We start from the raw sequence: 26,454 nt of genomic DNA, 5'->3' as shown, positions 1-26,454 counted from the left end.
TGGCTTTGCTTGGTTTTGAACGGAGGGATCCATCAGTAAGCGCCCACCACAGCTGCTACCACTAATGCCAGGCTGCACATAAACCCATATTCTAATAAAATAGAATGAAATGGATGCGTGCGATTTGTCCACCTTGGGAAAAGAAAGTGTGAGATTATTGCTTCTCGGTCCAGAATATACAGGTGATGATCAATATTCCTGGCAGCTGAGTTATGTTGACCAGTTGCAAACTTATAAGATAAGTTAAGTTGCTGGCTTGTTTTCATTTTGTAGATGGACGTACTGCAAAACCCTCGCTGCCGTCGGGAGAGGACAGCTGCCTTTTAAAAAATATAGCGCGCTGTAGTCCTTTAGCACCGACTAGTGGCAGGCCGCTGCATGACAGCAACTTCAAATAAAAGACTTAATTGATTCAACTGACTAATATTTCTAGTTTCTGGAAGATTGATGTTTGATGGTTTAGCTGACGAGTGTAAAATAGTAATTCCCTTCTTATGTGTTACACGACAGGTGAAAACTCAAAACTTTAGTTTTGCATGCGCATAACTAGTAAATAATTCTCCTACGAGTCGATAGACAATGATGAAAATGTCAGCCTCCAGATTGTCATGACTCCATGTTCTCCGGAGACTTGGTAGTTTAATTTTGACAGTCGCCGTAATAACAATCCAACTTGGTCATCTGTCCATACAAATGTCCATGTTTTTAGCATTATCAGCATTTATAGCATAACAACAGCACCCACTAGTGGCCCAACATAAAGACTACATCATTTTCAGTATTGCTGCCGTTTCCTTCTAAACGGAGGGTTAGGGTTGGGTTAGGGTTAGGGTTGGGTTAGAGTTGGGTTAGGGTTAGGGTTAGGGTTGGGTTAAGGTTAGGGTTGGGTTGGGTTAGGGTTAGGGTTGGGTTAAGGTTAGGGTTGGGTTGGGTTAGGGTTGGGGTTAGGGTTGGGTTAAGGGTAGGGTTAGGGGTAGGTTTTCAAAAAGTCACAATGTAAACTCAAAACTTTTCTGAAAGGAAAACACAAAAACGACGTTGTTGTGAATTGGTCTTTTTCTTTTTCAATGAAGTTTCTGAAAAGTTTAATGCTGCAAGATGCATTCGCCTTTAAAACAGTTTCCTCTAAATTCTTGACCTGTTACAATAATGCCACTGGCTTTAAATATGAAGAAGTGACGGTCCACCTGACATCTGCTTGAAGAAACGTTGACAGGCAGAGCTGACATATCAAATATGAGCATCACTTAACCCTCCGCAGCCCGTCGCCCTCTTCATGTCTCCACTGTAGTAGCCTTTCATTTTTAATGGGGGATTGCCCAACCTCTCCTTCTATTAGCTCTCACCTCCCCTCTTGTCCCAGACCTGGCACCCCCCCCCCAATTCAGCTCCAGTCCTTGTCTCCACCCTCAGACCCACATTATCGTTTCATGTGTAGCTCCCGCCGTCCGCCCTTTCCATCCTCGCCGTCCCTCCCCAGCTGCGACCCTAACGATAATTGAGAGGTGAGTAGGAGAGACAAAAGGCCCGGGGTGGGTATTCAGCGCTTGATCCCTGGCATAAAATGCAGTCCGGGGTTTGGTGGGCAGTCAGGCGAGGGGAAGGCGGGGGAGGCGGTGGACTCGACAGCCACGCCATTCATTGGTGGGATTTGTTGATCCCATCCATTGGCTCCTGCGCCGGCCCCCTCTTGTATGAGGATGTGGGCATGCCTGCTCTTTGGCAGTGATTAAAGTTTGGAACAACTTCCCCAACCTAACTGGAGACCCAGCTGCTGGTGGGGGTGGGGGTGGGGGTGGGCGGGGTGGGGTAGAGCTTTGTTATCTGTTTGCCTCCGAGCCCATCAAGGGATCCCTCATGTTGAAAGATAATGTAAGAGTTACACTGCAGAACTTCTGCTCTGAGTATGAGTGAGCGCTCACACTCAAAACCTTTCTCCACGGCAAACTTGTGTATTTATTATGACCCCCCCCCCCCCCCCCCCCCCTTCCCCCCAGGTGAAGGGATTAACCTCTCAGCGCAGGTATTATTTTGACTGTTCTCTAAAGAACGAAACAGAATTCTTCCACAATGGGAAAACATGAAAGCTTGTTGGTGAAATGTCAGCCAGGGTTTATATAAGCACTGCCAAGTCTCTCCTTCTTTAACCCTCAGGAAGTTTGCTGCCGATTGTGAGAGAAAGGGGAAAAACCGAGAGACAAAGAAAGAAAAAAAAGAGACGGGGGGGTCCCCTGCTAATGTAAGCTCTCGGCACAAACGGAGGAAACTACCGACCTTGCTCTTTCTTGAAGTGGAGGTCCGGTCCATTGACACCCCCCCTCCCCCCCCAGCTCCCCTTCTGTATTTTGTAGAGACTGTTTGTTTGTGGAGGACGGTGCTGTGGACTCCAGATGCTTGACCCTGCAGTCAGGTTGCCTGGTCACACCGATCTACAACCGTTCCCCTCAACTTGATGCTTTGCATCCAAACAAACCTTTAAAAGGCCTTCGGGCAGTTTTTCACTCCAGTCTGGTGGGGGAGGAAATATATCGACGTAGCAGTGAGTGGAGAGGAAAAAGACAAGATTTGTATATGTGTGTGTGTGTGTGTGTGTGTGTGTTCTCATTAGTGAGTATAATGCATGTACTCCTATAGTTGGACTGTAAATGTGGTACAGAAGCAAGTTTGAGTAAATCACGCTCCGTGTTGGAGGAGAACAGAGCTGTGTGAAGGAACGTGTTCAGGAAGAAAGCCACGTTTGACACGGCGACCAAATTAATTGCAACCTGTAGAAATGCACTTTATCAGGAACAAGCACTTTAACTCTTATCACACATCAAAGTGACTGTCACCAGAGCTGGAAGGAGGAGAAGAAGAAGAAGAAGAAGAAGTGTCGAGTTATATATACTCTATGTGCAACACGTCAGATTTTATCTATGTATATTGCACTGTCCCTGATAAATAAATAGAGAGAAAGAAGAAGTGGAAAAAAAGCCAAATCTGTGTTTAGTTTAACTTTTATCTCTGGTTTTTCAGCGATTACAATATGAACTCATAGTAGAAATTATCTTTCTTGTAGAAAGTGTCCTTGAATAAATCCTTAAACATTTACTACTTCTTCTCCTCATATGGCTTATAATGGCTTCATATTTAAAGGTGGTTTCACTGTCATAAGTACAGATAACATTATGGTAGAGTTTGGTGGAAATGATTGAGTTTGTATTTCAATAAAACCGTAGCCGTTGTTGAGTTTTCCTCTGACGGCTCTGAAAGCAGCTGGCTACCATCGAGCTGAGAAGATCAAGCTGATTTGCTGTTCTGAGGAAACTGGCTCCAGAGCTTTGAACTCGCTGCCCATTCGTCCCCCCGTGCAGAGATAAGTTTGGAGTCTGTCCGTGTCGGTTTGGGAAATGTTCCTCCCTCCCAGCAGTGTGCGAGGCTGTGTTTATACCGAGAGCTCTTATCAGCCCTCCGGCAATCTGAGAAGTGGGGATGTGTGTTAGGTCAGTATTAATAGCACTGGATTCACTATTATTATAGAGTCCCATTTAAACTCCTTCTTTTAATTTAGTCTCTCTGCTTTTTCTTCTTTCATGCTTCCCCCTAATAGGTTGCTTGGTTTTAAATAATCTGTGATAAGCTGCCAAAGATATTTTCTATTCCACTTGTACATAATCAGGCCCCGTGTGCGTGACATTTAAAGGGAAACGCATCATTTATGCGTTTTCTTTTTTCTTTTTGTTTCAGAAAAGTTTTGCATTTACACTGAAAACGATGCAGTTCGCATGCCAGGCCACGGGTTGGCGCTGTTGGTTGTTTTTGCATCCAAACCACAATGGACACACAAACTAGTTGGATTATTACGGCGGCTCTCAACTATAAAACTAGCCAGGAAATGATGGAGGAGGAGTCATGACGGTCTGGATGCAGCCAGGGTGTGCATGCACGCTAGCAGGGATTGAGCTATCTACTTGCGACTGGGCCCGAATGTTTTCAAACAGTTGTGCTATCAGTGGCACCGATCACCGTTGTCATGGAAACGGAACACCCAAAACGCAACAGAAGTTTTGTGTAAATGTGCCCGTCGAGTCCCAATAAACCTAAAACATACGGTATGTTATGGAAGGAAATCTTTCTCCACTGTACAGAGAGAACATGCAGCCTCTGCACAGAAAGCAATAAAGATATTGAAGCACCGTATTTTAAGATTCGAGCAAAAACAAAGAAATGTAGGCAGAAGTGATGCTGAAGTTTGTTGTTCTTTAACATGATGCTCATCCTCGTCTCTTTCTGTTCTACAGGAAACCTAACGGAGATTACCGCAGCGTCAACATCTGTAAGGACCGCAGCCGGAGCCCGATGGAGCGTGTGGTGGTGCCCGGCGCTCTGGGGCTCCATGGCAACCACCTGTACAGCCACGCCCACCACCACCACCATCACCTGGCCAGCCTCGCCGCCATGGACCAGCCGCTGGCGCTCACCAAGAACAGCATGGTGGAGTCGGCACGCAGCGGCGCCGCCCCGCCGGCCTCAGTGCCGCACGCAGTCAGCGCCGTGGAGCGCCAACAGGTAACACACACACACACACACACACACACACACACACACACACACACACACACACACACACACACACACACACACACACACACACACACACACACACTGCTTTTTGTTTTTCGCCTCAAATTGTTGAGTGAAACCTCGACTCCGGTAGGTCCCTCGCATGACGTGACTAATGTGCCTCTATTAGCCACATTTGCTCGGTAGGTGGCCAGTAGAAATTTCCTAAACGTGAATCATTCTGTCTCCCTCAAACTCGTCTGTCATCGGCAGCTGAATAATAAATAAAGGCGCCTCTGTCTGTTTCTGTCTCCACTCTCTTACTGCGACTCCTCTTGATTTGTCTCCTTTGACTTTGAGCGAAACGTTTTAACGGTGAAACGTTGTCGTCGTGTGTTTCAGAATCGTCCGTCAGTGATCACATGCGCCCCGGCCAACAACCGCAACTGCAACCTGTCTCACTGTCCGGTCTCCCACAACGGCTGCTCCAACTTCACCAACAACTACCGGAGAATCAACAGTGAGTGATGCACGACACCCTCCTCTTCACGAAGTCATTCCTTAATGCTGATCGATTCCAGATGACTCGTCTCTGAATACGAGTATCATTTTTTTATTTTTTTTTTTTGAAGGGAAAAAGTTCCCATGCAGTACAATTTGTAAGAAAACCTCCTGCAATAGCAAATCCCCCTCCAGAGAAAACAAAGCAGCTCATACTCTCCACACTGACTGATGTGCAGAACTAGCGACGTCTAAGAAATGTTTTCTGTCCCCGAGTTTCTGTTTATAGCTCATAAATTCTTCTGATTGATTCTCGACACGCCTGATTTCTGTTCTCTGCACCGAGAAGCACTGGAGGCCTCTGCAAACACGTGTCTGCTTTATTCCGGGTGTCCCGCTTCTGCGGGTTGATAACTTTGCCGCGGCTCTTTTTATGATTCCCATCAAACCCCGATGATCTCACTGAGGTTAGCAGTGAAATTTAAAAGAGTGATTTAGTGTAGAAGAGACTGCAGTGAAAAGTTAAGTGGGTTTTAGAGTTTTGTGGTTTTCCATTAGCCTAAAATACATTTTTGCAGTGAAGTCGATGTGAGTTTCTATTTTAACGCTGACACAAAACTCTTGTCTCCCCCGCCTCAGCCAACACGGCCTGCGACCCCGTGATCGAGGAACACTTCCGCCGCAGCCTCGGGAACAACTACAAGGAGCCCGAACCCACCGCCACCAACTCGGTCTCCATCACGGGCTCGGTGGACGACCACTTCGCCAAGGCGCTGGGCGAAACCTGGCTGCAGATCAAAAACAAGGGGAGCCCCTCGTCGTCCGGCAGCAGCCCAAACTCCTCCCCCGACAGTCACATGGTCAATCACAACCACTCCCCCTCTGTGGTCTCCTGAAGGAGGAGGAGGAGGAGGAGGAGGAGGAGGAGGAGGAGGAGGGATCCCCCCCCCCACCGCCCCCCCTGCAGAATCCCATCACTCTGTCACCAGCTTCCCAGAGGGAGCGCCTCCTGCTGGTCTGCTAAAAACATCCCGAACCCTCCAGCCTGCTCCGTCACTGAACTCAGAGGATCAATCTAGCAATAAGGACGCGCTCGCTTTTACCCCCCCCAACCCCCTCCGCCTCCCCCTGCTGTGATCGCCAGTGAGTGATGAGGGTCGGACTGCCACTCCTTCATCATCCCTGCATGTCGAGGTTTGGAGCCGAGCAAGTGTCTGTAGTTATATGTACATAAAGAGAAAGGAAAGGCGGCGTTTTAATTATTAATTCTCTTTTGTTTATGTTTGTTTTTTTAACAGTAGTTTTGTGTACCGCTTCTGCATTATGAGATGCCCGAATGGAAAAAAAAAAAAAAAAGATGAGCAAGAAACAATTTGGAGACAAAAAAAAAAAAAAGTCACAAACCACAAGACTGTTTTACCAAAGAAACCTCAGACGCTGATGTTTTATCAAGAAGCCGTCTTGTCCTCTTCCTCTCTCTCGCTCTCGTATGTGTTGGGGTGACTAGTTACTGTACGTCGGTCTGATTTGCACTACTGCCGCAGGTAAAGATGCAGGTCGGTGCCGTTCTGTGGCGCCGAACTCTGATCTGATCCCTCTGTTTCACACCGACCAGCCTGGGAGGAAAGATATGAGCTCTGTCATCACGTCTTAGAAACCGTTCAGTCAGCGGTGGAGGAGGGCGGGAGACCAACGCCACAGCACCAGAACTTAGTGGAGCATGTCACACCACTGCAGCAACATTATTGCTGCTGTTAATAATAAAAAGAAATAAATAAATCACCTTCAGGAGATATTGAGATCCATAAACCGATCCATATCACACATTTCACCATTTTAATATTAAAAACTTTTGATGGCCTTTAATCCCCCTGAGAGATTGACAATATGTCATCGAGTACCGTCCTACAAACACTTATTAGACTTATAGTGCAGCTTTTTAAAAAAACTAACAAAAAAACTCACTTGCAGTATTTTTCTGTGTATATTGTTGATTTAAAAATGTTAAATTATTAAAAAGAAAAAAACCCAAGATGAATGGACAATCTGTGAAGAGACGTTTTGCACGACAGTTTGTCCAAATGTGGTTGAGAAAATATTAAATATGGTCTGATTTTGATTTAATTGGGTGAAAAACAAATTCACTTTACTTCAAAACAACAAATAAGCAGGAATAGAAAATCTTTTTATATGAAGCAAGTGAAGATTTCTGGCTTGAAAATTACTATAAAAAAAGTCAGAAAACGGGAAAAACTTTGGATTAGGAGTTAAAAGATAGTCCAGAAAAACCTTTAAAGATACTTCTGAAGTTTAAAAAAGCAAAAAAAAAAAAATCTTTAATGAAAACATCATGAAAAAAGGAAAGAAGTTGTAATAATGGCTGAAAGGTTTCAGATATGAAGCGATGACATCATCGTCAGCTCTTCCTGCAGATCAAACCTGGTTCGGTGTTAAAGGATTAACAGATCAAGAGAATCTCAGGTCGTAACGACCTGGAGGCTTCGATTTGTTTCACCAGCGACGAGGGAGGGAGACGACGTTTTAAAAAAACAAAACACACAAGCGAGCGAGAGAAGATCATCCAGATCTTTGTGTTTGTGACTTCATCCCTCCTTCTCCTTCACACTGTGGTTTGGCAGATTCCTACAAGGTTTTAAGGGTAATTTAATGCTTTGACAGAGGCATGTTGTTTTGGTTGTTTTTGTTTTTTAATAGCTGGTATCTATTAGTGTTTTTAGCATTTCAAACTTAACTACCATTATCCTTTTCCATTCAGACGTTAGTTGTTACTGTTTTTTTCATCGTCAGTAACAGACTTAGACTCTATACACTCACTGCTGGGTCAGTCGTACTCCATATTATTATTGTTATTCTTGTTATTACACTTGTGTATGTTTGTTTTCTGTTAATATCAGTATGGCAACGGTGTACAGCGGGACGGCCTCCGGACAGGCTCTGTTAAATGATGAGAAACCTTCCCGCCGCCGCCGGCGTTTTGGGTTTTGTGACGCTCGTCGAGGTTTGGTTAAGACGTGGATCCGTCGGTGGTGCAGGATGCTACAACCTTCAGAGAGCCGAGGCACCAAGTCAGCGCGAAATCAGTCGGCAGAGTTTCAGCGGCTTTTTGTTGGAAAAGTCTCCGTTGATCCAAATTCTAATGAAAAGTCTGAAAAACAGAAAAACTCAGGATCCAATTGAGTTGAAATCCATTCGTCCACAAATCTACAAAGTTTAGATGAACTTCGTCGCCTCAATTCCAGAATTCTGGGAACAAACGGATGAAAAACAGACAAACTCCTCCCAGAAACCGGCGTTGTGGCCGCGAGGCGACAGGAGCTTAACCACTACGCCGCCGCGTCGCTTCTGAGTCCAATCCATTTTAGAACTTTAGAACGCGGTTTTTAAGAATTGAAGTCACTGAAACGGGCTAGAAACCTTTTTGAGAAGCTTCACCGTTTCTAAAACCGACGATGCTCAAAGTCAAATCCATCCAAGTTAAAGAAAACGACGCCGCAGCTCTGCAGCCGACTCCTCCTCCGCGCTTCGATTTGGTGTCTGGACTTGTTTTTGTTTTTATTTTCCTTTCTTTCCTGAAGAAGGTGATTTTGGTTGTGCAGTCGGTCTCTTCCGCAGCAGTCTGAGGAAACTGATGGAAGAAAACCCGGCATACATTCCTCCGGTAGGACGAGCTCGGCCTTCCGGCTCCTCCCCCAGAGTGTGTCCCCCCCCCTCCCCCGAGCGACTTCAACAAGAGTCGATCTCTGTTTTGAACTTGTCGTATCGGCCGTACTGGACAGGATGTTCAGGTAACAGCGGGCAGAGAAACGCGAGAAGCGAGACCTCTGGCGTTCCTCTCTGCTGATTTGCTCTCACGTCATTGGACGTCCACACATTCCATCCAAACAGTCGGAGCGCAAACGCCTCCGACGGGACGAGCGTTTTATCACGGGGTGGTTCGGTAGCGGCGAGGCGGCCAGCGGGCGTGAGGCGCCGCGTCGGGAGCTGAGCTCCCGCGAGCGGGGAGGCGTCCAACCTGCCACTGAACGCCTCCTCCACGCCGCCGCCGGCCCCGCCCACTCACATCCAAACAACACGAGGGGGAAAAGAAAAGGGGGTGGGGCTTGAAGTCCAGAGGATTTTTTTTGTTTTGTTTTCCTGTTATTATTCGTTCTCATTATCATTTCACTACCACACCCTGTAGGTAGGAGGCGCTCTCTCTGCTCCGGCACACACTCCCTACACACTGTAGGAAAATCACTTAATAAGAAATACTTCTTTTTTTATAATAGGTAACTATAAGACCATCATTACGCTGTGCGTAACGAATGTACAGAGAAACAAAATCGTAGGTATTTTTTGAGGAACAATTAATTTGTTAATGATATGTAGCTATTTAATTGTTTTTTCCCCCCTGTCCTTCTATTGTAATCATTGCATTTCCTTTTGTGAAAAAAAAAAAGTTGATCTTTTTTGTTTATATAGTTTGTCTTGTTAGAGTAAAAAGGTTCAAGTGCAGGAACACAGTAAACGTATGAAACCGCAGCACGCCCCAGGCGTGTTGGTGACAATCGCTGCTTCCATTCGTCCCCGTTGCTCAAATCATCCGACAAAAGGTTTTGACTATCCAGTAAATTGCATGTTTCACGTTGACAGAATAAGGATTTTGCATCCTGGTGTTTTCAAATCACTTCCATTGAAGAATTACTTTTTTTTTTTTTTTTTTTCTAAAGCAGATTTTTTCCACCGCTGCATGAAAGTAATAAAAACAGTATCAGCAAATGGAAACTGGAGTTCTCAGTTCTGATCTACAGAGAAAAAGACCTGAAGTCTAGTTAAGAGGAGTCGGTCTTCACTCTCTTTACCACGTTTCCCAGGTCTGTATCTTTTGAAGTGGAAGTAGCATGTACTTAGAGGTAGTAACTCTGAACTGTAAGAAAAAAAAAAAAACTGTCTTTCAAGAAAACGAGTTGATTTGTGGCTCTGTGTCTCCTCCTACTAAAAAAGGTTTTGGCAGGCCACCTTTTTTGTACGTAAAGTAGCCTTGATGAACAATAAAGTGCTTTTAAACCACTCTGACTGTGTGAGACTCTTTAAATTACCGTTGCAAAAAAAAATTCCGATGGAAAAAGTTTAATTCTGGTGCGAAATACAGTGACATGTCAAAAAAAAAAACTTGCTTTATGCACGTTATTGCTTAAAAAGATTGTGTATTGATAAAAGTAAAAAAAAATAAAAAAATTTTAAGACAAGAAGTTGAATCTGTTCTGTGGCTCCCGAAATCAAGAGGAACAGTCTTTATTCCAGTTTTGTGATTCTATAATGACAGACAGGAATTATCTGGACAGAAAACATCCCCACTTTGTTAACCTTTATCACCATCATCCCACACATCCCACGAGCAGAAACACACGAGGCTCCAAGAGTTAGAAAATATAGTCAAATGCTCAAACACGTGTGCAACAAGAGCTTCTTAAATCATCTGCAGAAAGGTGCAGCGGCAGTCCGACTGGATGACGGACAGATGCTTTATACTTTCTCCCAAACTGACTAGGGCAGATGTTGCAGCAGTTTTGCCGGCAGACTCCTGAGTAAACACAATAAGTGTGATGGTTACGACGGCGACCATGCAGTGGAAGTCATCCAAACATAGAAATATCAACAGTGATGCCCCCCCCACCCCCACCCCCCACCCCCCCAGCAGAGAAACTGTGAAGCTACTTTTAAAGACGTGCGCTATGGTTGTTTTTTTTTTGCTCTTGGGTTATCGTGAGTTTTAATTAAGAATAAAAATAGAAGATAAAGACTGAATACAGAGGGGAGTGTCGGTCTGGGCCTCCGCCGTCCCTCCAGGTCGTCAGATGCTCTCGTCGTCGCTCATGTCCCAAATCTGAAGAACGAAAAAACACAACGGAGAGGAAGGAAGTCAGCAATGGACCAAACGTCTGAAACGGTGTCGTGGAAGTCTCAGTCACTCATTTGAAATGAAGTTACTTTACAGGTAGGAAACACACAGAAGATACTGTGCTTCAAGAGAACAAACAGGTTACACAACTGTTGTGAAACAGCTTTTAAAAACTATCACCAACAGTCTCTGCTGAGAAGTTTCGTACCGGGAAGTGACACACACATCCATGTACACACACACCCACACACACACAGCCACGCACACGCACACACACAAAGTCCTTTGCAGGAGTGTGTCAGCAAACACCGGCAGCTCTCTGATGGCTGCAGATTCCTCACATTCCCCCTCCGTAAGACGTAATTCGCATTCCTCCAGCAGCGTCAGGAATGTGACACGCACATGGCTGTGCGCATGCAGACACACACTTTTCACAAACACTCGCCGCATTCCTGCCGATGAACGGCTTCACAACTGAACGGAGCCGAGCGGCGGCCTTCGGCGCAGCAAAACAAACAAAAAAAAAACCAAATACGTCAAGTTCTTTTCTCTTCTACTCAACCGTTCACTGACGCAAAACTTTGCAGGAAAAGGAATAGAAATTCACCCACGAGTCACTTTTTAAGCAATTTGCTTCATTTAAAACATTTTTTTTTATACATATTGCAAAACATGAAAAATGTTTTTGTTTTTTTCCATTGCACTTTCACATATATAAAAATATATAAAGAATTAACAGGCCTATGAAATAAAGTCATGTTCAGTAATAAAATCACAAATACTACGATAAGCAGCCAACATCTGACTTCAGCAATTATTTTAATTGCTTTTCTCCCTTTATTTTGGAGGGGGTTGGTTTGGGCATGTTGTGTTTGGATTCGATTTGATTGGAGACGGATCAAATTCCACTGCACGTGTGCTTCATTACAGATGTGACTGTTTTAGGATGATCCACTGAGGGGAGGGAAACACATCGCCGACCTCGGATGTCCCACAGTAAATGTTGTGGACTTTTATTTCACACTGTGGATTTTCAGGAAAAAAATGTCCATTTACAAGTAAGAACGTTGTGTCTTGCACATCCGTCTACACGACAACGGTGCTCTGGACCACTGGAAATGCAACTTTTTGAAAACGCGTCGACTCTGTCTCCGTGAAAATGGCAAAAAAAACATCAAAACTACTTCTCTGAAATGCTGCTACTTCACACCACGGCCATAGTGAATAGTTCTTTTGCACATGCTCAGTAGATGAACAATAATAACGTTTCCTCCAGAGTGTCAGGACTCCATATTCTTCTGGGACTTGGTAGTTTTATTTTGACAGTCAATGTAATAGCAATCCAACGTGTTCGTCTGTCTGTGTACTTCCATCATTAATGTTTATAGCTTACCATTCTGCGTGTGTGGTTTAATCACAGCGCCCACTAGTGGCTCAACATGAAAACTACATAGTTTTCATAGTTTCAGCTATTTCTGTATAAATGGGCGTAATTTTCAAGATGTTGCCGTGCAAACATAGATGATGCGTTTTCACCTGAAACATGGTCACGTAAACATCTAGGAGTTGGCGATATGTTTAAATATGTAAATTCTCAAAAGCACCTCTAAGGAGTCTATGGCTGCCCCCTGCCTCTGGGTCATAATGGGTCTCAGAGAAAGTACTTTTATTCACCAGGGAACAAGTATTATTCTTTTGAAAGGACCTGCTATGAATTGCAGTGTAGCAGAACTGAGCTGTGAACTCTCTCCTTCCACATTTTCGCCCAACAACGTGGGAGGACAGAGCGCTCCAGCCCCACTTTAATGAGATAACTTCACATTTCTTCAATAACTGTTCTGCAGTACTGAGAGGCTCACGTGGCTGTGATTTAATGGCTGCATGACAGGAAGTCCTTGAGGCCAGTGTATGGAGTTATTACATGGATGTAAAGCTTTATTCTGCTGCTCTTGGATTTTCTCCATAGAATAAATTACAGGGGGGGGGGGGGGGGGGGGGGGGGCGACTGTTTGTTACTGCATCAACACCCGAGTGTCTCCTGAGATTTCTTTCACTACAGGAGCCATTTGTTCTCCTCCAGCTCGGCAGCAAAGCCACTAGAGAAGTAGTGCGACCTGTCCTGTCCAGCACATTAACCTGTGACGTGCGGTGGGCTGCGTCCGCACCGCCTCGCGTCCTCCACCTCTCTGATGGAGGCGGGGCGGCGGGGAGAATCAGGGAAAAAATTCATATCAGTGCTGGACGCTCTGCGTCTCTGCTCCACTGCAGCCATCAAAAGGACAGCGAGCAAAGAGGCCTTTGAAAGGCGGCGACACCGGAGCCCCTCTCTGGACCGCTGCCACGCCGCACTGATGGCGTGTGTGTGTGTGTGTGTGTGTGTAAAATCTTTTGTGCACAATGGGGCGGGGGTGGAGGTTGGTGGTGGTGGGGGGGGGTGGGGGGGGGGGGGGGTAAAGCTGGGGGCGGAGAGGAGAAGTGCCAGAGAAAGCTTATGTAACATGAATAGTTCCGGCAAAACCAAAGCCAACAACTTTACTACTTTACTCTTTCAAATACTTGGGATGTTTCTCGACCGTTGGCCTCCGTTGCAGCAACACATAAGCAGATTTCTGTGGATGCCGAGGTCAAGATAAATCCCGACCAATCAGGGGGCGCGCCGCTCCCTCTTTTATTCCCGGTGAATGAGCGAAGTGGATCCGAATGTAAAACAAACGCGAGGCTTTTGTTTATTTTGAAATGGCCTCGATAGATGTAACAGATAGTTATCAAGTGTTTATAAAAGACTTTGTCTCTTCACCAACTGCAGTCAGTCGCTCCTGAAGATTTCAGAAAGAGACGTTTATCTTATCGCCCAATGTGAAACTTGTGACGGAGGATTTCATTTCGAGTTTATCAACTAAAATCTTTTCGTCGCCTTTTACTGCAGGAGATTAATGGGAACTTTCTATCTGTGTCTTTCTGACGAGCAAAACCAGAATAAATTAAAAAAAAAAAAAAAAAGGGGGGAAACTAGACGGTCATAAAATGTGGAATATGTTAGATGAGCTGAGACGAACAACTAAAAATGGAAAAAAAAACCATCTTTAAAGGTTAAAACTTAGATCCAGTTTTAAATGATGTTTTACATGAAAACGCATCGTTTTTGCTTTTACGTTTCAAGAAAGTTTAGCGTTTCCACTGTAACATTTTGAAAACGATGCCTGTTTACTCCGAAACGACAGTAAACACGTCGTTTTCCCACACGCACACAGAACAATACGCTAGAAACATTAACAATGGGAGTACACGGGTATTCGTGTCGACAGACGACCGAGTCGTATTGTTATTACAACGATAAAACTATTAATCTAAAACTGTTTGCTCAATAAAAACAAGTTTAAGTTTCTGGAGGCAGTAGTTTTGTTCCACAGGCTGAACACAGGATGTGTATTTCATCAACTAGTTCTCATGCAGATTTAAACGCAGAATATTCAAACCACATTTCATTTTAAACTCACTCTACTAATACACCAAATATAATATCCGGCACAAAATTGATTTAATTTAATTCAGATTATCAGTCCATCACAGGGTGAACACACACAGAGACACAAACACACTTGGAGCTAATTAATACCACGACGTTCACGAGTGAAAATGCTGAATGTTTGTTGCCGTTTCTTTACCTGGCAGTTACGTTTCAACACCTTTTGGAAAACAGCAACCTGAAAGCAACGTTTCTTAAAAACCTCAAACATCAAACACAAACCTTCTGACAAGTGTAGAACGGCACATGTGCAGTGACGCACTAGTACTTGCAGAAGTAGTTTTTTTACCATCGCGGTTTACGTGTTGGCCAGACGCCAACTGGAAGTCCGACACGGAAACTACGTCGCTTCAGATCAGAACTTTAGATTGTTTTGTTTCCAGCACATTGTTATCGGCCTTAAGTCACTGGGTAACCTAACAATCTCTCTACGGGAGGAGGAAAATAAACCTCAAGAAAACTGAAGCATTCCCTGGAAGAAGTCCAATTCAAACTGACGTATTCTCACTGGCGAGAAATAAAATCGATTCAATTTTATTTATCTTATTTATTTGTCCGGGACCATGAACAAAAACATTAATCTTAAAGAAAAGATGCTTCGTACCAGAGTTTAGCCGTAAATACTTTCCATCTGCAGGGACACAACATTATAATACACATTACGAATATAACATGCAGTCAAAGTGTATAACATTAGCAGTAACCATTAAAATATAACACCTGCTCTCATAAGAATTCCTACAGATATTAAAAATCTTATGGAACACATGATAAATATAACCTACAGTAAAATCAGTAACATTATTATTAACATCAACAATGACCATTAAAATTCAACCCCAGGATTCCTAAAATTCATGTAAAATACTAAAATATATTATACAACAATACAGCGGACAATTAAAATAGACTAATGCCGACTCAGCTGGTTTTCTCTGATGTGATTCTTTAGTTTTTTAGAAAAAGTGTTCCAGTCAACAGACTTAGACTGTCTGGAAGATTCCAGAGTTTGATGGCTTTAAATGAAAAGGCTGTTTGTGCAAAGGCAGAGGAAAAAAAACAACAACCACATTTTATTGCTCCAAACGAGAATTAAAACAAGATAAAGAGATAAATCTGCGGTGCAGATCAGCGATAGTAACTATGAACCCCAGCTTATTGTAAAGACGTCACCTTCACTCCAAACAAACGGCATTCAGAGGGGAAATAAATAGAAACAAAACAAAAACATAAATCAACAATAAAACTGTGAGTCAGAGCTCCGGTTTGAATCGCATGCGTCTGCTGCTCGCCCACCAACATGGCCGCACCGCGGCAGCGCCTCAGAGGGCTTGGCAGACACACAACGCAGCGAGCGTTTCTAACTTTGAAGCCGTCTTATCACTTGAGGACCTCGAGTCACTGCCGCAGGTTTGGACAGAAGAGGCCTGCCGGAGGTTTCCTGACGTCCAGCGGTAAGCTGCATGTAATCATTGTGCGAATGTGTTTGTCTTGGTAATCAGTTGGGCCCCAGCTGATATGACAAGTATAATCCAGGCTAGTTGTTGAAACAAGGCCGGGATCTGATCAGATAGAGGAGGTTTTAGCTGGAAGCTGAGGCCGGTGAAATGGCCGCCAACTCTCTGGTGCTGCTGATTACTGCGCCCCCCCGCCCCCCGCCCCCCCCAACCGCAACAAAGACAACCGGAGCCTCGGCGTGATGCTCTGCAGCGCCGTTTACTCCTCTGTGGAAAAGTAACTCAGGATCCCCAGTGCTCAGTGCTCGATCCCAAAGTGACTTTTCAGATGTCTGTGATTGGGCGGACGGTCGCTCCCGGGGAGAACCGACACCGAGCAGCCAGCCGCCTTACGGGAACACATCCGAAATGCGGGTGGCCCCGGTGGGAACCCAACCTCTGAAGCCACTCGACTCGGCATCGCTGCACAACCACCGAGGGGCTTTGCTATTAAACACACATCTGTTTTACATATTAGAACTGACACCAAAGCGCAAAGTCAAGCTTTCATCATGGAGACTGGCTCCATCTGATATGCAATTAGGGGACCACACAGAGTGATGTGGTTTATGGCCGCTGGGTACGTCGCCCGCTGAGTGCTGCTGCTGCTGCTGCTGCTGCTGCTGCTGGTCGAGGAGGGAAGAGTTCACAAGTTGCTCTTTCATCTCCGGGAACTTAGAAGTTTGGTGTTTGTACACAGTGACTGATAACACAGTCCAAGCAGCAGCAGCAGCAGTCTGTTCCTGGTTCAGCTTAATGGAGCATCACTTCTTTGTTGGATGAGGATGATTGTTTGTTCCTCTTGAAAATGTTTGAACCCTTTAATCGGAAAAATTATTCTATTTGGCAACTGCCGTGTTGATTCTTGTAACTTTTAGTCTAATAAAAATAAGATAGAAGAGAGACGAGTTCATTAAAGTCGAGATAACTTTTGGAGAATTATGCATCACATTTCTCATTATAACAAGGATTGATATTATTAGTAACTCATAATTATTAGCACGTTTTGCCCCTTTGGCACCGTTTTGGATTATAACAGCTCATATAAAACTAGTGCAGGATCCAGTATGTTCATTTTTAAACATCCACCCAGTGCAAAAAGTCATATTTAGGCCACTTGTTTTGCAAAATACACATTACATTGAAGGACACCAGCCCTAATTTGACTATGGAATGTCTAATATACCGATTTTTTTTTTTTACATTGCGATGCATTATTGTGTGAAATAATGTGGGAATTCTTAATCAAACATGACTGGCAAATAATGATTCTACAATAAAAGGCTTAAAAGTGTTTCAGTGAGTGCCTGAGGAAGAGATTTAACTCTTTACCAATCTTAAGGGAGCTGATTTTATCCAACAAAGAACCTTTTAAACAATAACATTTCAGAAAACTTCTGCGTTTTCAAGGTAACGTTTTGAAAATCATGTCCATTTACAATGAAACAGCAGAAACAGAAAATTATCTAATTGGCGTTACAGGCGAAAGTTGGCACTTTTAGTTGTATTAAAATCACATTGAGATGAGCGCAGAGAGCAACACGCCATAAACAATAGCATTGGTGACAAAAAAACTATTTACTATGGTGCGTATGCACAGAAAACTTTCCACAGAGCATTATCGAAAACTTCTTCCTTGAGAACTGTCTACAAACTGTCAGTGGCTCTGAGTATCGTTGTCGTATAAACAGACACTCAAAATGTTCTGACTTTCACAAAAAAACAAACAAAAACGGAGCGTTAGTGTTTGAGGTTGGAGCTGATCCAAGCTGACTGTGCAGAAGGCAAAAGATCATGGAGAGGTTTCCAAGTTCTTCTCAAAAAGAGAAACACAATCATATCGTATGACTACGAGTCACCAATTAACCTAAAGAGCAGTGGATTGCAGGAAGAAGCCAGAACGTCCAGAGAAATCTCCTCGCAGAAATGCCAGACGTCCCAAAGCAAACTGGTCATTGGGAGACAAGAACAGCAACTCCCGAACCACAGCCACACAATCATTCAGTCAAATACCGGAATATGTGAACACATATTCACTTTTAGGTCGAATCAGGTCAAGTGGACTTGGTCAAATGTCTTGAACGACGTGTCACTTCTGATCCGAGTGGCTCCCGACAGAAGCCAGCCGAGTTAAAGGAACAGCGTGAACCGATGAAGCCACTCGGATCAGGAGCGAAGCGTCGTCCAGGACACGACAAACTCCAGTTGGGAAGATTTAACTGGTTTGAGAAACGAAAACACAGCCCATGAATAAACAATCGTCATGCACTATAAAAAAAAAACAAGACCTGACGGTGCATCACGCCGTGGTGAGGAGTCTGGATTATGTCTCAAAGTTTCTGTCATGAGTTTTGAGGAAGACGTGGCCCTGGAAAAAGAAACGAGCACGGCAAACACTGAGAACACTCCTTCCATGTCCCTGGTGATCCACAGGAGACTCTAATCAGTCTTTCTTTAGGATTTTACTCCCACTGGTGTTCCTCTTCAAAGTTTATGTCCTTTATCTGAGTTGTATAATTTCCCCTGAGGTGCTCAAGCACATGAATGGTTTCTCTAATAAATAGACAAAAACCACCCATACTCACAAGGTTGCCACAGATATACAACTTGCCGGAGGCTTAATATTAAGGATTATTGGGAAAGATTGAGTATAACCGAGTTAAAAAGGAAGTGAAACGCCTCAAAAATGGAAAAAGAAAAATCTCTGAGGGCTGATGTCCTATAATATGTTATATGCATAAATTTAGATTAGAATATTGACTTAAATATGCCTTTTCGCATTCAAGATGTTTGGACAAACTGGAATTTGGGAGCGGTTCCCCATCCAGAGGGCGGCAGGGAGAACAGGTGATGTTCAGGCTGGCTGGATTTCCTTGAAATGAAGCCACCAAAGTTCCTGTAAAAGTCACTGGGGAGCTTGTGGTCTGTTTCTAATCTGTTCTGTCACCCTCACCACCTGCTGCAGGCCCTTCATGTTCTCCGCTGTACAGCTGGAGAACCACACCCTCAGTGTTTTTAATTATCATCGCCAGTGTTCAAGAGCTGATTTGCTGTCTTTTGCAGCATCCTTTGCATAAACATTATGTGAGATCGAAGGAAACAGCGTCGAGAAACAATAAGAAGCTGTAACATTCTGGGAAATGTGTGCAGCATTTTACCTGTAGAATCCCCCCCCCCCCCCACACACACACACACACGAGGACTTTATGAAAACTGAATTCAAAAACGAATCCAGCTCACAACAGCTTGGTTGTTACCAAACGATCATATTACCTTCCATAAAACTCTGGATTTAAATCCTCTCTTTCTTTTGAGTCTCTCCTCCCTCATCTCTTGATTTTACTGTCCTCTCCGCTGGCAAACCACAATCCACTCATCATGGAAACACTCACCATGCTCAGAGAACATGCTGGGAATTACCCAAGCGTCGACCACAAGAGCAGGTGTGTGTGATGCTAAAACAGTATCCATTATTTCACATGTGCAAAACCACTTACACACTCAAAACACACACATACTGAGGAACACAGGCGTGCACACACACACTTTGGAGTGTTGCATTACTTGTAGGGTCCACTCATTGACGTAATGAGAGATGAGATCAGACTTTATTATTCCCACACGGGGAAATTCGGTAAATTAATTAGTAATGGTAAATTAACTTTGAATACAAGTGGATATTAGCTTGCAGTCTCACCTTGACAAGGTCGGTCATCATCACCACCACCGCTTGCACACCAGTGGTGACAGACGCCATGTTTGCTCACCAGTGGAAGAAACTGAGAATCAGAATCTCACACGAGGATAGTTTGACATCCGGACCCGTGAAGTGGGGATTGAACTGCTGGGATCCCACTCAACCACAGGCACTTCAAACAAAGCATCTGCCTGCAACTAAACCTTATTCTCAATTGTTAACACACCGGTGAAGCCATGTCTGGATCTTTAACTACACATAGAACATTGATTCAGACCCACAAAGAGGGTAAAACACGAAAACACAGACAGACAGAGAGACAGAGAGAGAGAGAGAGAGACAGACAGACAGACAGAAAGACAGAGAGACAGACAGACAGACAGACAGAAAGACAGAAAGACAGAGAGACAGACAGACAGACAGACAGACAGACAGACAGACAGACGTCTGCACACACAGATGGGTTTAGACGGGTTGGTGTGAATAAATAATGCAGTTTGGGTGTAGCCTCTCTGAGGATTGAGTTTCCCGTATGAAGGAGTATTCAGCTGTGAAAAGGCGGCCCTCTGAAGTACAAAAGATGCAGTCGGGTCTTCAGTCGCCTCGGGGAACAACTTCTATCTGCTTCATCTGAAACTTGACATCTTAATTAGGCGGAAAAACGATTCCAGGAACCCTTGAGGAAGATGTCACTCTGGTTTAAACTCTGACTACTTAAAAATCCTGATTATATTTCTTATCTCAGCCGATATTTCTAAAGCAACAAATACATTTACAGGCAGCAGGGCGGGTCGCCCGAGACGTCAGCCACCGGAAGGAAGCAGGAAGCGCCGCAGGCTGTGTGCAGTAACGTAAGAGGCCGGCCAGGGAGACTGCATGCGGCTCTGCAAGGCGGCAAATGTGTTTGGCCTCAAATCTCTGCAGAGTCATCCATTTCCATCGAGCCTTTGTGCAGATGTTTATACTCGGCACTTCCAGTATTACGTCATGTGTCGATTGGTTCTTGCTGATTTGCATATTGCAATTATTCGTCATGTGTCGGAGCTGTATATTGAAGAATATTTCTGTCTGAATAACACATCAAGAAGTGTGTACAACGCTGTGGCTTAGCCTTGAGAAAAGTTTGCTTCTGCTGAAGTTACAGAACTTCATTAACTCGTCAGGCCACAAACCGACTTGTTAAACTTTTATTGCAGTTGGAGGATTGCCGAAATAATTGTCAGCTGATGATAATTGCAGAGGCGATGAATTTTCTCACTCTTCCAACCTTGTTTTAAGAGAGCTGCACTTTAACAACGGAACGAAGCTAATTGCTGTCTACAAAGAGCAGGAAGGCAATAAAAAGGGTATCAAAGTGCTTACGGTTTCCAATTTCCACTGTCCGAAATATCATTAAGAAATGCCAGTGAGGAGGACCGTTTACGCCACGACAACATCTGGAATAGCAGGGAGATGTTTATAGAAAGCCGTGTGACTGCTGGGCAGAAGGACTGTAAAAGAGCTGTGGGAATATTTAGCTTGACCACGAGAGGTGTTGGAGCGCCGCACAGCTGGGATCTGGATGAGCCAGAATTGTTTTGGAAACGACTTCTGTGGACAAACGGAGGCACAATTCAGCTCTTTGGCCACAATCAGACACAGTATGTTTTTTTTGGGGGGGGTCGGGGATCATTGGCCAGGATTGGGTGAGCAGAGCACCTCGCCAGGTAGAAACAACAAACAATGGAATAAACCGAAATGCCGACAAACACACAGATTCCGCAACAAAGTAAATCCAATAGAGTCGGTAGTGAATCTGTGGAAGGGTGAAGACTCGGCAAGACTCTGGAGTTCATTATGACGCGTTGATTAACAACCACAGAGACGAATGAGAGGATGGAGGTAGTGACACATGACTACGTTTGGAACACATGAAGTAATTTCTTTGCAGAAAGGAAGGATGTTTGGATCTTTACTTTTCCAACTCACACAAACCTGCAAAGGTTTCCTCAAGCAGAGTTTTCCTCTTGGGGTTGCTCTCGACGGATAGTTTTTGGTTTTTCTCTGTAAAAGTGCCATAAGGTGGCTCTGTTGTAACTGGCACTATATAAATAGAAGAGATCAACCTTCATGACCATCATGAAGTACATCAGGGAGCACATTATAATGCCTTCAGAGAACAATCCCTGGACGTCTGTGGGAACATCTTAAACATGACGTACCTGCAAAACAACCTGATGTGAAAACACTGAAACAAAGCAGAAGGCAGTTTAAAATAAATACAATATTTTTCTTTATGTCACACAGCTAGGTGGCAACAAGTCCAACAATGACCTCTGGTTGGTTCAATAACCACAATTTCTAATTTGGTATGGTTGCTTGTGCAACCCATAGGAACAAATAACTGGAAATATAATCTGGGCAAGTAAACACTTGGGAGTTAATCTTGATCTGGGAAGTCAACGTGTCACGTTCCAGTAAAGACCAGCAAGGATTAGGAGTGTTAAACCCTATTGTGTCTGAATCTCCTCTTCCAGTAACACACACACACACACACACACACACACACACACACACACACACACACACACACACACACACACACACACGTGCAACACATGCAGCAGATCTGCGACTGAATGCATGTGCAGCAGAGAGAATGACCTAATGTGAGCTGAAGGTAACCGTTGCTGCAGCACGCTGCATTCCTGAAGCCCACACAGACATTCCTGCTCAGTGTGGCAGGAATCTGAAGCGTGGGTATTTCGCTGGTCAAGAGGTGGATATAACCGGGGTGGAAAGGTCACAAACATTCAGACGTATAAAGAAATAAATCAGTAGAACTTTGGACTTGATGATTAAAATAGGAGAATGGGAGGAAAAAACGAGCTCTGTGCAAATACAGCTGTAATCATTAACTTCACATGAGAAGAAACAAGGAGTGAAATTTAAACAGCTTCAGTAGATGTTGCCACGCATTTAGCAAATTCCTGAGTTCTACCTTGGACATGGATAACAGTCCATTCAATACCTCTTCTTTCCTGTTCATTCCACATGGGGTCTGGTGAGACCTGGAGCTCCTCCCACACCAACCGGCCAATGGTGTGCACTGAATCTTCGGACTATAACCTGAGTGTAAGTTCCATAAGACAAATAATCTACACTGGTATATAAGTCACATTTTATTTTTCCATGTCCAGACGTGACTGAACAGTTAATCTTCACCCAGAAGCGTTTCTCCCTGAACATTCTGTGAATTTGCTCCTCAGCTCCGACCATCATGCTTTTAGTCCACGATTAGTCGTCTTGGTTTTCTTCAACACATTAACAGTTTCTCTGCTTTCTCACAAACTCTGAACTTTTTCTGCTGCTCTGTTTCTGTTTTCTAACTTATCTATAATTAATTCTTTAGTTTGAATTCAGTCGTGCAGCTTTTTCTTTTTGGTGACATTTTGCTGGTCAGTCAAGTACAGCCGTAATGGATTGTTGTTGTTGTTGTTTTTTCCCTATAGCTATTCTATATAGCAATAGTCACTTCTTAATCAAGTCTAGCAAAACAACAACAACAAATAAGTGCAACTTTGAGTTGAGAAATCACAGTAAGTGTGTTCCGTTTGTGATTTCCATTAGTCAGGCTGTGAGGTGGCGTCTCTGCTTTATGCAGATGATGTTGCCCTTTTTGCTCCGACGCATCAGGGCTTCCAGCGTGATCATCAGCCGCAGCGATGAAGATCACCTTCAACTTTGAGTTATAGTTTTCACTCATGAGTGATGGGAGGGCTACAAGCTGCTAAAACAAACTCCTTCCGTTGATGATGACAGTGATGAAGAGCGCTAATTGGTGTAGAATCTAGTGGTTTAATCAGGTTTGAATTACGATTTCCATTCATCCTGTAACCACAATAAACAAGTGTCCACATTTGTAGTTTTTCCACAAATATGTAAAAATGATCTTTAACTGGTAAAAAAAAAAATTATTCTACCATTAAGTTGCAAAAATTAAAAGCAATCACTCAAACTTTAAATTTGTAAAAACATAATTGTTTCTTTAATGTGACAATGGGGCTTTTGTGAGACATTTACAACATTTAAAATAAATGATCTTTTATTAAATTAATAAAAAAAAAAAGTGGGAACATTGTGAGTTTTCCTTGTGTGCGGGCAGTTAATTCGATTTCTGGGTGGCACAGTGAAATGATTGCGATCAGCAGCATCCAGCCTGCGCCTCTGAGACTGGGCAGGGCTGTTTTCTGGTTGAGCTCTTTGAAAATGAAGCTGTAAATGTGGTGTTGAGAATTAAAATGAACCTCTAATCCTAAAACAAATCAGGCAGCAGTGAACGGCAAATGAGTAAAACAGTTGATTCCACAGTAAAAGAAATAATGCAGATGGGCCGATGACGTTATAGAAGACGGGAAAATTAAAAATGTAAAATTTGATTGGATACTATTTTGAATGGGGAAAAATGTTCTTAGTTTTTATTTTTAACCCCACAATTGTGCATCTATGTAGAATTTTGGTTAATCAACTATTGCTGTTACTTTGGGGGCCTTTCTTTTTGTGTGGAGTTTGCATGTTCTCCCTGTGCATGTCTAAATGTTCTCTTTATCCACTGACGCAAACGACAGCACAGTTTGAATTAATCAGACAGACCAAACCTGCTAAGTGTGAAAAATGAGTTTCCTTACCCAAGAGAAGCAGAGTTTGTACTGCTGTAAAATAAGTAGTCCGGGAGCAGAGTTCGCACGTGCACCTAATTGACTTCTTCCTGCACGAAAACGCTCTCATATAAGAAAACAACCCGAGGCCTCCATAACTTACAAACTCCACAGCAGCTACACGATACTGTATAGTTCATTTAAATTCCAACGACAACAAAAGCCAAAAGACATTTTCCACGTTTAATGCCTCTCTGAATGTTTGGACCGAGATCACTTAGATTCGAGTTCGCCAGCCTGCTGAATTTCAAACGATCACTTTGTGCTTTTCCATTTCCTGCAGCAATCGTCTGCTTGTCTCTGGCATCCTGGTCGTTCCAGGCCTGCAGCTCTGGGGGTGGAGGTGGTGTGTGTGTGTGTGTGTGTGTGTGTGTGTGTGTGTGTGGGGGGGGGGGGGGGGGGGGGGGGGGGGGGGGGGGGGGAACCACGTGCCATTCAGTGAGACTGGAGGCAGGAAGAGGAAAACGGGGAGAGGAAGCGGATCTACTAACTCCACCTCGTCGCTCGGTATTACGTGTCCTGTTCATGACGTGAGTTTAAAAAAATTAAAATAAATAACTGACCCACACTTCCACATTCAGCACTGAAACCCAACAACAATGACTGTGTGAACTATTAAATTGATGCTATGATTCCATCTTATAAAAAAAAATCTTTGAATGAACAAAACCAACCATTCACTCAATATTGTCCTAAACCTTATATTTGTTTCTACTGAAGCATCGTGGGATGTTATCCACAAGTGAGGGATGGACAGATCATTAGATAAGTTGTATGCCTGGACAAGGTTGGACGACATCTCCACCTCTCCACCCAAACTCTCTCCTGATTTTGGGTTCATGACCGAATCACGGTCGCAAAACAGGTGAAATGAGTTTCCCCTACAAGGCGACAAGCATCCGTCTAACGCTGAAGATCTCTCCGTAATGCCACAGCAACCTCATCTGAACGAGTGGACCGAGTGAGCTCACGTCTACTTAACGTCTCAGTTTCAAACTTCAAAAAGTTTTCAGAGCAAGCTGATGCTCATGGCTTGGGGCAGGTTTCCAGACTCCACTTCCTCTGCATCGCCCGAGGCCTTTGTACAAATCTTCACAAACTCAGCAGCACAGCCCCGAGCTGGAAAACAGACTTTGATGTGTTCATTTGGTGGAGTTTCTCCCCAACTTACACTACTATAACTTTAACCAAAACATGTTTGTATTTTGTGTTTTCTTGGGGGGAAAAAAACAACAATTTTTTTTTTCTTAAATACTGTTGTGCAAAAAAACTTGAATTTCTACCAAATTTTTGTTTCAAAAATTCAAATTTTCTGTTTTGATAGATTAGTTTTTTTATGAGAATGATCAGAAACTTAAAGTCAGGATAATATAATGTAAATTAACAAAAATACTCCGCATGTTGAAAATGAGTATAAATGAAATAGCTGTAACTTTTTCTCTTTTCCTCCTTCAGTTTCTTTTACTTGGCTTCAAACATGAAATGTGACGATGCCAAGTGAGTCTAAAAGGGCCATTCGAACTATTACTGTCAAATCCTGAGGGGAGGAAAACATAAGAGAGTGACATGTGGGGAAGAGTGAATGACGAATGAAGCCTGGGTGGGGGGGGGTGGAGATAGTAAAAGTAATGTCAGAGGGAAAGTGAGGGAAACCACGAGGTGCGACACCATTAGAAGAGGAGAAGAGAGGAGCTCTGGTGGGAACGGAGTTGGTGTTCAGGTCCCAGCTGAGGTCACGTCCCCTGACTGTGTTTTCATAAACTCCTGAGTCCGAGGGTAATCAAACAAAGCGCTCGGCCCCGATAACAAACCTCTGCGGAGCTCATGAGAGAGCAACGGCGAAGCAGGAAGTGATGCGGCGTCCACTTTTCCACTCCATTTCCTATTTCCAAACTAAAGGTGGACATCTGCCCCTTTCCCCTACTTTTCTTTTCTCGCTGCCTAAAGTCGGTCAGTGTTCGCTGCCGCCACCAAACACCTCGCGGACCTTTTCCCTTTTCTGTCAGAGTCATAAAAGAGCAGCTACAACAACAAACAACTGAGTCTCCCAGTTGGGTGTGGTGGCCTGCAGAGCAGCAGCTGGGTCCTGTTGT

General features: G+C 43.9%; 2 protein-coding genes across 4 annotated transcripts in view; one reads left to right on the top strand and one right to left on the bottom strand.

Moving 5' to 3' along the window:
• The window catches only part of vgll4b (vestigial-like family member 4b), a 43,324-nt gene extending 35,888 nt beyond the window's left edge, over positions 1 to 7,436 (top strand). For both annotated transcript variants that reach the window (XM_080461890.1, XM_080461889.1), the window contains 3 exons: positions 4,281 to 4,548; positions 4,945 to 5,062; positions 5,683 to 7,436. In XM_080461890.1, coding sequence (XP_080318016.1) covers positions 4,281 to 4,548; positions 4,945 to 5,062; positions 5,683 to 5,939 — 643 coding nt within the window. In that variant the 3' untranslated portion in view covers positions 5,940 to 7,436. The remainder of the gene's footprint in view (positions 1 to 4,280; positions 4,549 to 4,944; positions 5,063 to 5,682) is intronic.
• A 2,862-nt stretch (positions 7,437 to 10,298) lies between these two features.
• The window catches only part of atg7 (ATG7 autophagy related 7 homolog), a 97,593-nt gene continuing 81,437 nt past the window's right edge, over positions 10,299 to 26,454 (bottom strand). Inside the window, exons 19-20 of one of the 2 annotated variants that reach the window (XM_080461888.1) lie at positions 10,855 to 10,930; positions 10,299 to 10,627 (exon numbers count right to left, since the gene is read on the bottom strand). In XM_080461888.1, coding sequence (XP_080318014.1) covers positions 10,898 to 10,930 — 33 coding nt within the window. In that variant the 3' untranslated portion in view covers positions 10,299 to 10,627; positions 10,855 to 10,897. Of the gene's footprint in view, positions 10,931 to 26,454 lie in introns of both variants that reach the window. The other variant, XM_080461887.1, reaches the window with a different exon arrangement.

The sequence above is a fragment of the Lipophrys pholis genome (genome assembly GCF_963383615.2).
Source record: "Lipophrys pholis genome assembly, chromosome: 4".
NCBI classification, from domain to species: Eukaryota; Metazoa; Chordata; class Actinopteri; order Blenniiformes; family Blenniidae; genus Lipophrys; species Lipophrys pholis.
Note: the sequence above shows the minus strand (reverse complement) of the source record. Positions and strands in the feature narration are given on the sequence as shown.